This window comes from Salmo trutta, chromosome 12 (genome assembly GCF_901001165.1).
Source record: "Salmo trutta chromosome 12, fSalTru1.1, whole genome shotgun sequence".
Lineage (NCBI taxonomy): Eukaryota > Metazoa > Chordata > Actinopteri > Salmoniformes > Salmonidae > Salmo > Salmo trutta.
Window position 1 is genome coordinate 83,630,280 of NC_042968.1, and position 14,884 is coordinate 83,645,163.

General features: G+C 45.0%; 1 protein-coding gene across 1 annotated transcript; it reads right to left on the reverse strand.

Annotated features, from left to right (window-relative positions):
• Positions 1–1,088: 1,088 nt before the first annotated feature.
• LOC115204474 (ras-related protein Rab-39B-like) lies at positions 1,089–13,290 on the reverse strand. The gene is made up of 3 exons (XM_029770080.1): positions 12,955–13,290; positions 11,958–12,184; positions 1,089–3,072 (listed from the first exon to the last, which is right to left on the reverse strand). The coding sequence occupies exons 2-3, from the start codon at positions 12,170–12,172 to the stop codon at positions 2,646–2,648; spliced, it is 642 nt and encodes a 213-aa protein (XP_029625940.1). The 5' UTR covers positions 12,173–12,184; positions 12,955–13,290; the 3' UTR covers positions 1,089–2,645.
• Positions 13,291–14,884: the final 1,594 nt, after the last annotated feature.

Genomic DNA, 14,884 nt, shown 5'->3' on the forward strand with positions numbered 1-14,884 from the left:
TTTCTTCAAGTGCAGCCGCAAAAACCATCAAGCGCAATGATGAAACTGGCTCTCATGAGGACCGCCACAGGATAGGAAGACCCAGAGTTACTTCTGCTGCAGAGGATAAGTTCATTAGAGTTACCAGCCTCAGAAATAGCAGCCCAAATAAATGCTTCACAGAGTTCAACAGACACATCTCAACATCAACTGTTCAGAGGACACTGCGTGAATCAGGCCTTCATGGTCAAATTGCTGCTAAGAAACCACTACTAAAGGACACCAATAAGAAGAAGAGGCTTGTTTGGGTCAAGAAACACAAGCAATGGACATTAGACCGGTGGAAATCTGTCCTTTGGTCTGATGCAGGGTAGGTGAATGGATTATCTCCGCATGTGTGGTTCCCAACGTGAAGCATGGAGGAGGAGGTGTGATGGTGTGTTGGTGCTCTGCTGGTGACACTGTCAGTGATTTATTTAGAATTCAAGGCACACTTAACCAGCATGGCTACCACAGCATTCTGCAGCAATAAGCCATCCCATCTGGTTTTGGGCTTAGTAGGAATATCATTTGTTTTTCAACAGGACAATGACCCAACACACCTCCAGGCTGTGTAAGGGCTATTTGACCAAGAAGGAGAGTGATGGAATGCAGCATCAACAATCTGGCCTCAACAATCACCCGACCTCAACCAAATTGAGATGGTTTGGGATGAGTTGGACCACAGAGTGAAGGAAAAGCAGCCAACAAGTGCTGTGGGAACTTCTTGAGACTGTTGGAAAAGCATTCCAGGTGAAGCTGGTTGAGAGAATGCCAAGAGTGTGCAAAGCTGTCATCAAGGCAAAGGGTGGCTACTTTGAAGAATCTAAAATATATTTATGTTTGTTTAACACTTTTTTTGGTTACTACATCATTCCATGTGTTATTTCATAGTTTTGATGTCTTCATTATTATTCTACAATGTAGAAAATAGTAAAAATAAAGAAAAACCCTTGAATGAGTAGATGTGCCCAAACTGGTATTCAGACCCTTTACTAAGTACTTTGTTGAATAACCTTTGGCAGCGATTACAGCCTTGATTCTTCTTGGGTATGACGCTACAAGCTGAAACGTAACAAAATGTGGAAAAAGTCAAGGGGTCTGAATACTTTCCAAATGCACTGTATCTCCTACAAATATTGAAAGTCATGGAATTTCCCATTTCTATCACACCATTATGACATTTCATGTTCTAGAAATGAATTCATCCAGAACACCCTGGCTATTTACAAATGGATAAAATGCAACTATACACGTGCAGTATTGAACAACCCTGTTGGAGAGTAAAATTCAGGTCGATTAATACATGTTGTAGCTTTCCTTTCGAGCAAATAGTTAGTTTCCTGCTGCATAGATACTTTGAACTTAGAAGGCTCTTTAAATTGCTCTCAGATATGGTCTGCTTGCATTAACGTTGTATATGGACATGGGCCTGGCAGCAAATGGGATCATAGCTAACCCAAAATGTTCAATGGGGAGGGTGGAAACTGGCATTGAGAAAAAATACATTTTAGAGGTACTAAAGGTTGTGGTTGGAAGATATAACGGTTTGATAATGGTTAGAGTCCAATAGTCTGGGAAGAAATATTGGACACGTGCAGAATGTTGCTTAGGATCATGTTAAAACTACAAGCATATGACCCTACAGTATGAAGGTATTAATAAACTAAAGAAAAAACGACTCTAGAACAGCTGACCCCATTTAAAGCTTGGTGTTCACAACATCAGGAGGTGCTATCGTTGTGTAGATGTCAATGTTGAAGGGGTGGGCTTACTGTTAAAGCCAACGGAGTAGATAAAACGTCTTTCTCATGGGACGCATTCTCTAACGATTATGGTGGACGGCCAGGGTAGTTAAACAAGGTGATATCTTATACAGTACCTTGTGTCCCCAACTGTGCATTTAATATGAGCAACGATGAAGAAAACGGCAAATGAAAAACATTGATGTTAGGCATCTCACAGTGCAGCCTACCCAACACTCAACTGTACAAATTCCCTGTTGATACTCATGTAGAACTGATTCAGTCCACGCAAGCTTTGGTTCCATCTGTGATGAAAAGGATGATGGCAATACACTATAGTGTTCTTGGTTGTTCATGTGTCTGGTGGTGCCATCAGTCTCGCACCAAAAGCAGAGGAGGCATTGCACACAGCCAGTAATACAACACACGCTTTCCTCAGTGTACTGGTTCTTTCCATAGACAAGGTGGAATAAGCTGTGATAGATTTGGTGTTTCCCTTGTATTGAACACCCCCCCCCCCCCCCCCCGAAAGTTGTGTGAGCTCTCCAGACTCCAGAACAGATGTGTAAAGTTTGAGGTGTGTTCCTTCTGTGGGGCACAAGATGAAGCATAAATACAGGGAGGACAATGAAATCATAAAACAGGCCATTTCTTGTCTTTCGAGTGCCTGTAACAGGTAAGACAGACACCAGGAAGGTTACTGTGGAAAGTAGCTGTATTCATGTTTTATTCAGTGGTAGACTAGAGCAGAAATGGCCTTCCAGTAGTCAGAATGGGAGTGAGAGAGAACTATATATGTGACAAGATTGGGAGCTAGTGGGACCTAATGTTACAAGACTGCATGGGCTGTGAGGAGTGAAGCCAACTAGACAGACAGGCTAATCAGCAGAGGCACCGGCGGCCGCTCTTGGTAACCTCTTCTGAGGAGTGCACCACGTTGGGCACCAAGCCACTCTTCACCCCCTCCCAGCCCTCCTGGATGTTGATGTCACCGCTCTTCACGAGCTCGAAGATGTCCCGCGTTAGCTCAGTGAAGGCCTTTTCCACGTTGATGGCGTCGCGAGCCGATGTCTCCACGTAGCGCATACCATAGGTACCTGCCAGCTTCTCAGCCTCTTGCTGGCTCACCTGCCTCTGGGGCTCCAGGTCGCACTTGTGGCCCACCAACAGAAAGACAATGCTGTGAGGCTGGACGTGACTCCGGGCCTCCTCCAGCCACTCATGCACATTCTGGAAGGAGCGACGGTTGGTGATGTCGAACAGCAGCAGCCCCCCAACAGAGTTACGGTAATACGCCCTGGTAATAGACCTAGAGCGGGTGAGAGGATAAGCAAAGAAGAGGGACAGCATTTAGATAAATGGTAAATACACTGAAAAATATAACATGTTGTCATGACGTGGCCCTTTCTGTGTATAGATCATGGCTTCTCACTCTCTCCTACTGTTCTGTTATCTCAGGTCGTAAATTCCTGGCGGAGACTCGCTCCCCCTTTTCATGCAGTATGGAGAGAGAGACTTAGTAGTAGAACAAAGGAACTCCTGCTAAATTCTACTACAATCCAGAATTTGAGACTGGAACAATATCCATGTTTTGGAGAATGTGTAAACGGTCGGTGGAGAAGCCAGCTACGATCCGGTCCGTTTTGTTTCATGTTTGTGACCTCATGAAAGGCAATACAGCCACATTACACTAACTCTGTTTATACAGGTGCCTCCGTTATGAGGTTTGCATCAAATTATTGTATAGAATGAATGAGTAAAGATGAAACTATTTGTGAAATGATGTAATGTGATGTTAAACCTTTCATGTGAGAGAATTGTAATTCCCTTTAAAGTTGAACTAAGTCATTGGCCCGCCCCCGTGAGCACAGACATGATCTGGTGTCATATAACCGCCTTTTCTATGGTTACGAATAAAACCCCCTCCTGAGGAAATCCTCTTCAGACCACGCATACCTCTGTGTCAGCTGAGGTGGCACAGGTTTGAGTACCAAGATTGAGCAAACCCACAGCGTGAGCTGTGATTGTGAATAGTTTAGACTGAGCAAACCCACAGCGTGAGCTGTGATTGCGAATAGTTTAGGCTAAGCAAACCCCCAGTGTGAGCTGTGATTGTGAATAGTTTAGACTGAGCAAACCCACAGCGTGAGCTGTGATTGCGAATAGTTTAGACTGAGCAAACCCACAGCGTGAGCTGTGATTGCGAATAGTTTAGACTGAACAAACCACAGCGTGTGCTGTGATTGCGAATAGTTTAGACTAAGCAAACCCACAGCGTGTGCTGTGATTGCGAATAGTTTAGACTAAGCAAACCCACAGCGTGAGCTGTGATTGCGAATAGTTTAGACTAAGCAAACCCACAGCGTGAGCTGTGATTGCGAATAGTTTAGACTGAGCAAACCCACAGCGTGAGATGTGATTGCGAATAGTTTAGACTGAGCAAACCCACAGCGTGAGCTGTGATTGCGAATAGTTTAGACTGAGCAAACCCACAGCATGAGCTGTGATTGCGAATAGTTTAGACTGAGCAAACCCACAGCGTGAGCTGTGATTGCGAATAGTTTAGACTAAGCAAACCCACAGCGTGAGCTGTGATTGTAGTGGTTGAATTCCTAACCATACCACATGGAGCATTGGCTACACGGCTGGAAATGGTTAAACTCTGAGACTATCGATCCCGACAGAATAAGAGCAAATCTTAGATACTAATTAATAGTCTGCAGCCCTTCTCAGTCCACACCCACTTCCCTTTGTCCACCAAGCCGTCACATCGCCTTAGCCCACTAGGGAACCTCTCCTATCCTGTGTTAGTAACCAATATCTACTGTTTTGATTGTTTATGCATTTCTGTGATTATTTAGTTAGTTAGTAAATAAATGATTAAGCCAATTGGTGTATGGACGATTTATAGTAAAGGCTGGGTTCGTGCAGATGACCAACAATTTACGACATTTGGAATGAGACTGACGTGAGGTAAATAATAATTCATTAATAAGAAGACTAATTGATCAGATATTAAAATATCTGAAGAGTTATATTAGAAAAATTGTAATCTGAAGATTTCCCTGATTCCCCGACTTCCTGGTTAATTACATTTACATGATTAGTTTAATCACGTAATTATAATTACAGAGAATTAATGATGCCAAAGACACGACAATGTAAAGTCTTGGTCCCATGTTTCATGAGCTGAAATACAAGATCCCAGAAATGTTCCATACTCACAAAAAGCTTATTTATCTCAAATTTGGTGAACAAGTTTGTTTACATCCCTGTTAGTGAGCTTTTCTCCTTTGCCAAGATAATCCATCCAGCTGACAGGTGTAGCAAATCAAGAAGCTGATTAAACAGCATGATCATTACACATTGTGCTGGGGACAATAAAAGGCCACTCTAAAATGGGCAGTTTTGTCACACAACACAGTGCCACAGTGTCACAGTATCTAACGAAGGTGGCGCCCCTCCTCGGTCGGGCGGCGCTCGCCGGTCGTCGTCGCCGGCCTATTAGCTGCCACCGATCGTTGTTTCTGTGTCTTTTGGTTTTGTCTGTCTATCCCGCACCTGTTTTGTGTTTGTCATTAGTGGGGGGTTATTTAGTGTGTATTTTCAGTTGGGGTTCTCGTGCGGGATTGTTCATTTGTTCACTCAGGACAGTTGTAATTGTATCCGATTAAGTAGACATTATATTGCCGGGCTGCGCCCCGCGCGCTGTTTGTTTTCCAGTGCGCTTATTTGTTTTGAGAAAAGTGTTTTCTCCTGGCGGACTTCGCCACGCGCCCTGTGCCCAACGGCTATTGCGTCTTGTATTTATTATTAAAACTCAGTTGCTCCGGCCCTCTGTCTCCTGCTCCTGATTTCACATATCTACTGGTCCTAGACAATCGTGACACACAGATGTCTCAAGTTTTGAGGGAGCGTGCAATTGGCATGCTGTCTGCAGGAATTTCCACCAGAGATGTTGCCAGAGAATTTAATGTTCATTTCTCTAACATAAGTTGCCACCAACATTGTTTTAGAGAATTTGGCTGTTCTTCCAACCAGTCTCACAACCGCAGACCATGTGTATGGCATCATGTGGGTGAGCGGTTTGCTGATGTCAACATTGTGAACAGAGTGCCCCATGGTGGCGGTGGAGTTATGGTATGGGCAGGCATAAGCTATGGACAACAAACACAATTGCATTTTATCAATGGCGATTTGAATGCACAGAGATACAGTGACGAGATCCTGAGGCCCATTGTGTGGCCCATTTTTTTTTAAGGTATCTGTAACCAACAAATACATATCTGTACTCCCAGTCATGTGAAATCCACACATTAGGGCCTAATGAATTTATTTCAATTGACCGATTTCCTCAATAAAATCTTTGATCTTTGAAATTGTTGCATGTTGCGTTTATATTTTGGTTCAGTATATAAGTGTGGCGGTCAGTGCTGTTTAAACAGAGGATGTGACAGGGAGAACAGTGGAGGTCAGTGCTGTTTAAACAGAGGATGTGACAGGGAGAACAGTGGAGGTCAGTGCTGTTTAAACAGAGGATGTGACATGGAGAACAGTGGAGGTCAGCGCTGTTTATACAGAGGATGTGACAGGGAGAACAGTGGAGAACAGTGGAGGTCAGTGCTATTTATACAGAGGATGTGACATGGAGAACAGTGGAGGTCAGCGCTGTTTAAACAGAGGGTGTGACATGGAGAACAGTGGAGGTCAGTGCTGTTTAAACAGAGGATGTGACAGGGAGAACAGTGGAGGTCAGTGCTGTTTAAACAGAGGATGTGACAGGGAGAACAGTGGAGGTCAGTGCTGTTTATACAGAGGATGTGACATGGAGAACAGTGGAGGTCAGTGCTGTTTAAACAGAGGATGTGACATGGAGAACAGTGGAGTTCAGTGCTGTTTATACAGAGGATGTGACATGGAGAACAGTGGAGGTCAGCGCTGTTTAAACAGAGGATGTGACAGGGAGAACAGTGGAGGTCAGTGCTGTTTAAACAGAGGATGTGACAGGGAGAACAGTGGAGAACAGTGGAGGTCAGCGCTGTTTAAACAGAGGATGTGACAGGGAGAACAGTGGAGATCAGTGCTGTTTAATTTTTTTTTAAATTAAGAATTCATGAGCATGGCCTTATTTCTATTACAGCATATTGGATTACTCTCACTCTCATTCATATTCCATTCACCCAGTCAATATAACACCGATAGGTTTAGGCTACAACATGATACTCAAATTTTCCCTTTACCCATCATGAGGTTCCTACAACCTAGCCTATGAATGAAAGTTTACAGTGTATGTGCACACAGGTTGAGAGACAAATTTGAGGCGAATGACAATCAATACCGCCGTGCACACTCTTGCCTGCATCTAGCTGATATAGGGTGTAATCATTAGTCCACCAGTTGCAAATGGTAGTTTCTATTGGACAAATACAGGTATGTTTATACCCGTTTTATTCCATTTGCTTCTGTTTAAGAAACGTTTTTCAACAGAATCGGCAGTATGAATACACCCCTGATCAGAGTTCACTCATAACAGCCACGTTGTCGCTTGTGGACTTCAATGCACAACAAATCAGCTGTATGTGACCAGGCGAAAAACCCTTTCCAAGACAAACCTCTACAAACAGCCTACATCATTGTCACCATATTAGCTAAAGTAATGTCCTAGTCAGCATAGCTACTATAACTAATGCGTTAGTAAACCCGCTACAGTCATGCAGTAACGTTAGTGTACAGTCAGTTAGCAGTTACACGGCGGGCCCCGGTGGCAATAAATGAGTAATACCAAAAGCTTACTTTGACTTGGAAGAGTTTCAGTGTTGTGTTGAAAAGTCATAGCCAGCTAGCTAACATAGCATCCCTCTGTTTGAGCAGAGTGATTCAGTAGGCTAAACTAGTTAGCTGCATTACTAGCTAAGTAAGTGAAACAGATGGGTCCCGGGAAGGTGTGAGCAGTGGTGGATTGGCCCCAACCTACGTGCAGAGTACAGTTGCAGCGTTTCCTGGGATTCACCAACTTTTATCGTCGCTTTATCCGGGGCTACAGCATCCTGGCTTCCCCCCGTCTACACTCACCTCTCCCAAGGTTCTGTTCACTTGGTCCCCAGCTGCTGACTGGGCGTTCCGGGAACTTAAACACCGCATCACCACAGCTCCCATCTTGGTTCATCCTGACCCGTCCCGCCAGTTCGTGGTGGAGGCCGATGTTTTGGATGTCGGAGTGGGGGCTGTCCTGTCCCAGGGGTCTGCCCTGGACCTCAGGTTACATCCCTGCGCCTTATTCTCTGACCGCCTCAACGGCATGGAGAGGAACTACGATGTGGGGAATCGTGAGCTTCTCGCGGTGAAGATGGCGTTGGAACATCCATTCATTGTGTGGACCGAACACAAGAACATGGAATATCTCCACACCGACAAGCGCCTCAATTCCAGGCAGGTTAGGTGGGACCTACTGTTCACCCGGTTCAACTTCTCCCTCTCCTATCGGCTGTGCTGTCACGCCGCTATAGTCCCACGACTACTACCCCGGAACCTGAGACCATCCTTCCCACCTCGTGCCTGGCGACGGCACTCAGCTGGTTAGAGAAGCAGGTTCGGGAGGCGTAGCGTTCCCAGCCGAACCCTGGGGGGGTGTCCAGATAACCGGATGTTTGTGCCTGACGCGATGCTTGCCTACCACCCGGGCTCCCGTCGGACCCTGGCTTTTGTGAGACAACGCTTTAGGTGGCCTACCATGGTTCCTGACGTCTCACATTCTTCACCGCTTGCACGGTCTGTGCACAGAACAAGACTCCTCGGCAAGCTCCGGTTGGTCTCCTCCAAACTCTGCCTGTCCCTCACCGTCCCTGGTCTCACATCTCCCTGGACTTTGTCACGGGTCTCCCCCCATCTGATGACAACACTGCCATCCTGACCGTGATCGGTTTTCCAAAGCCGCCCACTTCATTCCTCTCCCCAAGCTACCCTCTACCAAAGAGACGGCCCAGCTCATGGTGCAGCACGTCTTCCGGATCAATGGACTGCCAGTTGACATGGTCTCCGACCGGGGTCCTCAGTTCTCGTCCTGGTTCTGGAAGGCGTTCAGCACCCTCATTGGGTCATCGGCCAGCCTGTCCTCCGGGTTCCACTCCCAGTCCAACGGCCAGTTAGCGCGAGCCAACCCAGACCTTGAGACGACTCTGCGCTGCCTGGTCTCCGCCAACCCCACCACCTGGAGCCAGCAGCTTGTGTGGGTCGAATACACCTGCAACACCCTTCCCTGCTCTGCCACGGGCCTATCACTTTTCGAGTGTTCCCTGGGGTATCAGCCCCCGCTCTTCCCTGAGCAGAAAGAAGAGGTCAGCATACCTTCGGCCAAGATGTTTGTCCGCTGCTGTCATCGTACCTGAAGGAGAGCCCGGTCGGTCCTTCCTTAAGACCACCTCCAGGTATTGACGACAAGCGAATCACCACCGGACCCCGGCTCCACGGTATCATCTCGTGCAGAAGGTATGGCTGTCCACCCAGGATCTGCCCCTCCGAGTGGAATCCCGCAAACTACCCCCCCGGTTTATCGTCCCTTTTCCCATCGCCAAGGTGATTAGCCCCTCTGCTGTTCGTCTTCTGTTGCCCCGTACCCTCCTTATACATCCCCCCTTTCATGTGTCCAGAGTTAAATCCATGTCTCACAGCCCCTTGTCTCCTGTTTCCTGCCCTTCTGTATCTTGCCCCACCTCACTGGATTATTGACCCCTGCCTGCCCTGACCCTGAGACTGCCTGCTGTTCTGGACCCTTTGCACCCTCTCTGGATAATTGACCCCTGCCTGCCTTTGAACTGTCATTTGCCTTGTCCCTGTATTAGAAATAAATGTTTGTTCCTTCGACACTGTCTGCATCTGGGTTTTCCTGAAATGTGATTGAAAGTGAAAAAATTACTCTCTCTCACTCTATTTCTCTATTGCTTTTTCATTTTGTAAGAAATGAATTAGTTAAAAACTGTTCAACTATTGTCTTTCCCTCTCTTTAAGTCAACTACTCACCACATGTTATACACTGCAGTGCTAGCTAGCTGTAGCTTATGCTTTCAGTACTAGATTCATTATTTGATCCTTCGATTGGGTGGACAACCTGTCAGTTCATGCTGCAAGAGTTTTGATAGGCTGGAGGATGTACTCCAGAAGTTGTCATAATTACTGTGTAAGTCTATGGACGGGGGTGAGAAACATGAGCCTCCTTGGATTTGGATTGAAGTCAATGTACCAAGAGGAGGACGGAAGCTAGCTGTCCTCCAGCTACACCATGGTGCTACCCTACAGAGTGCTGTTGAGGCTACTGTAGACCTTCTTTGCAAAATAGTGTGATGAGACAAATTATAGATAAAATGTTATATTGTTATACACTACCGGTCAAAAGTTTTTGAACACTTACTCATTCAAGGGTTTTTCTTTATTTTTACTATTTTCTACATTTTAGAATTATCAGGAAGCAAGATAAGACCCAGATGCAGACTGTCAAAGTAACACTATTTAATGTAACAACAGGGGCAGGCAAAGACAGGTCAAGGCAGGCAGGGGTCGAAAATCCTGGGTAAGGCAAAGGTACAGGACGGCAGGCAGGCTCAGGGTCAGGGACAAGCAGGGTTCAGTAATCCAGAGGTGGAGCAAAGGTACAGGGCGGCAGGCAGGCTCAGGTAGAGAGGTCAGGCGGGCTGATACAGGGTCAGGACAGGCAAATGTCAAAACCGGGAGGACTAGCAAAGAGAGGCTGGGAAGCGATAGGTGCTGACAGGAAAAACCCTGGTAAGCTTGAACGAACAAGACGAACTGGCAACAAACAGAGAACACAGGTATAAATACACAGGGGATGATTGGGAAGATAGGCGACACCTGGAGGGGGGTGGAGACAAGCACAAGGACAGGCGAAGCAGATCAGGGCGTGACAAGAATAATCTTGAAGACATCAAAACTATGAAATAACAGATATGGAATCATGTAGCAACCAAAAAAGTGTTAAACAAATCAAAATATATTTTCTATTTGAGATTCTTCAAATAGCCACCCTTTGCCTTGACAGCTTTGCACACTCTTGGCATTCGCTCAACCAGCTTCATGAGGTAGTCACTTGGAATGTATTTCAATTAACAGGTGTGCCTTCTTAAAAGTTAATTGGTGCAATTTATTTCATCCTTAACGCGTTTGAGCAAATCAGTTGTGTTGTGACAAGGTGGGTGGGGGTATACAGAAGAAAGCCCTCTTTGGTAAAAGACCAAGTCCATATTATGGCAAGAACAGCTCAAATAAGCAAAGAGAAACAACAGTCCATCATTACTTTAAGACATGAATGTCAGTCAATACGGAACATTTCAAGAACTTTGAAAGTTTCTTCAAGTGCAGTTGCAAAAACCATCAAGCGCTATGATGAAACTGGATCTCATGAGGACCGCCACAGGAATGGAAGACCCAGAGTTATCTCTGCTGTAGAGGATAAGTTCATTAGTTACCAGCCTCAGAAATTGCAGCCCAAATAAATGTTTCACAGAGTTCAAGTAACAGACACACCTCAACATCAGCTGTTCAGAGGAGACTGTGTGAATCAGGCCTTCATGGTCGAATTGCTGCAAAGAAACCACTACTAAAGGACTGTATTTCCCACTGTAAAGCATAGAGGAGGAGGTGTTATGGTCTGTGTGTGCTTTGCTGGTGACACTGTCTGTGATTTATTTAGAATTCAAGGCACATTTAACCAGCATGGCTACCACAGCATTCTGCAGCGATACACCATCCCATCTGGTTTTGGGCTTAGTAGGACTATCATTTGTTTTTCAAAAGGAAAATGACCCAACACATCTCTAGGCTGTGTAAGGGTGATTTGACCAAGAAGGAGAGTGATGGAATGCTGCATCAGATGACCTGGCCTCCACAATCCCCCGACTTCAACCAAATTGAGATGGTTTGGGATGAGTTGAACAGCAGAGTGAAGGAAAAGTAGCCAACAAGTGCTCAGCATATGTGGGAAGTCCTTCAAGACTGTTGGAAAAGCGTTAATGTACAAAATAGTAAAAATAAAGAAAAACCCTTGAATGAGTAGGTGTTCTAAAACTTTTGACTAGTAGTGTAATAATAATTACAGGTGACTATAAAAAAAAACGTGTAATTTATTTCACGCAAGTTATGTGGTCTTTACAATGGAAGATTAAAAAAAAATCAAAAAAGTGTCACCTGAATCGCTCTTGTCCGGCTGTGTCCCAGATTTGAAGTTTAATGCGTTTTCCTGGCTCTATCTCCACTAGGCGCGAGAAGAAGTCTACACCGACTGTGGGGTCGGACACATGCGCAAAGCGTCCCTCTGTGAATCGCCGGATCAGGCACGACTTTCCTACTGTCGAGTCCCCAATGACGATGAGTCGAAACTGGTACAGCCATATCGCTTCCATCTCTCATAGAATCTATGGGGAAAAAAATAATATATTTGACGATTAGTAAATCATGCGCATGGCCCGTCTACAGCTAATCAAATAACTTAACACTTGTTTTGACCCCAAGGGTAGGCTATCCAATCCCCTATCCGTGATATCCTTATCGGGCTATTTTTTTCACAAATGTAGTCCTGTGTGGTAGGCCAGCCTATATTTTTTAAAGATATTAGTGAGGATGTGTGCGCAAAACCGCGCAAAACATCGAAAACCGACTTGATTGTTTGCCCTGCTTTAAAAGTCCACAGCGCACGGTTGATTTGCTTTTTCTTGAAAAACTGTTATCTGCATTATAATTATAATGAGGGAAGTGCCTCTCTTCTTTCCTGGTGAATACACAGACAGCTCTTAAAAAATAACACTCGCCTATTCAGCTCACATGTGGATACACAGTTGTTGCATAGCAAAGCCGATCAAGTGCAATAATATGTGTTGACATAAAAACCGTTTTTCTTAAAAACACAATTAAAAGGGCAGTTATGCACATTTTTATGGACGAACAATAGGCTACGTATTGAATACTAATTTCACCATTGCCCAAAAAAAACTTAGTTCTGGGCTACATAAATCTGAACGAGTCTTATAACATTTAAAACGCATTTAACTTATCTTCTTTCTGGTCTTCGTAGACAATAGTCTTAATCTAAAATCGACTTACAACGGTATTTAATTTGGCAATGTTATATTAATCCATAATACATTTTAGAACATGGTCGTGTAATAAGTTATGTGCTATTAATTACCTTGTTAGATGAGCGATCAACGGCTGGAAATAGCAAACCCCATGATCTTGAGAAATCTCGTATATCGAAGATGCTCTCTGAAACAGTGATCCCAGCAGGCCTAGTCAAACACTGTTTTACCCCAAGCAGTGATACGCAAATAGGCCTTGTCCTAGTATCCTTTTGTATTATTTTATTCTACACAGGGAACTGTTATTGTGATGGCGAGTTTGATGTAAAATTGGCTAATGGCCGTCCTTACAACTTGTCGACGGGTTAATTTCATGGCAATTTTATGTTTAAAGATGGAGATGTTTGAGAAAATCCGCTGATGAAATCGCAGTAACAACAGCATCACATAGCATTACTCATTCCTCATCAGCACCATTACCGTAAGAACCCAGACATCAACGCAGAAATATCTCTATGCCTCAGAGGGCACTACATTGGGTGCTACAAATGGGCATTTAAATGGAGTCCTATAAAGATCAGATTCGGGTTATCATACCTGACATTAAGGGATTGTCTTTGTGGGAGAAAAAAAATGACAACTGTGTGTAAAGAACACGAGGGGAGACGGAGAGCTGGTTTCAAGCTCAGGGTGCAGCAGGTGTTTATTGGTAAAGGACCACAGGAGGAGGCAGGTAGCTGGGTGGGGGGCAGGCAGAAGGTCATACACAGGAGGAGGCAGGTAGCTGGGTCCAGGGGCAGGCAGAAGGTCATACACAGGTGGTCCAAAAAGGCAACAGTACAAGCATGGAAAAGGCTAGTAACGTCATCCGGGAGATCAGGCAATAGGTTTATAACAGGTTATCCGATAGGCTAAAGTACACGCAGGGAATAGGCAAAAGGCATTGTTAGTGAGGCAGGCCAAAACTATCATACATTGGAGGATTAAATTACAGGGGAAAACCAGCACTCCAAATAGAAGTGTGTCACAAACAATATCTCACAAAGATGGGTGCAGGGAACTGAACTAAATAGTGTGTAATAATGACATACAGGTGTGTGAACAGGTGATTAGAATTCAGGTGATTGGAATCTGGAGAGTGAGCTACGTTCAGGGGATCTACGTGTTTGAGAGTGTGAGTTTGAAGCAGACGTTACACTGTGTAACCACCTGAACGATCAAAATAGCTAGGGTGTGAATCATGCTCTGAGTTAGGCCTACAGTAGGCTGCAGGATATAAGAGAATGAGTGTGGCTTGGCAGTAAAAAAAAACCCTGTTTATTATGACATCGGGTAGCAAGCACACTGGTCTCGAGGTGACTGGAGGGCCAGAAACTCATTGTGGAGGTGTTGCAGAGCTACCAAGTAGACCTATAACAAATATATATACACTGCTCAAAAAATAAAGGGAACATTAAAATAACACATCCTAGATCTGAATGAATTAAATCATCTTATTAAATACTTTTTTCTTTACATAGTTGAATGTGTTGACAACAAAATCACACAAAAATAATAAATGGAAATCCAATTTATCAACCCATGGAGGTCTGGATTTGGAGTCACACTCAAAATTAAAGTGGAAAACCACACTACAGGCTGATCCAACTTTGATGTAATATCCTTAAAACAAGTCAAAATGAGGCTCAGTAGTGTGTGTGGCCTCCACGTGCCTGTATGACCTCCCTACAACGCCTGGGCATGCTCCTGATGAGGTGGCAAATGGTCTCCTGAGGGATTTCCTCCCAGACCTGGACTAAAGCATCCGCCAACTCCTGGACAGTCTGTGGTGCAACGTGGCGTTGGTGGATGGAGCGAGACATGATGTCCCAGATGTGCTCAATTGGATTCAGGTCTGGGGAACGGGCAGGCCAGTGCATAGCATCAATGCCTTCCTCTTGCAGGAACTGCTGACACACTCCAGCCACATGAGGTCTAGCATTGTCTTGCATTAGGAGGAACCCAGGGCCAACCGCACCAGCATATGGTCTCACAAGGGGT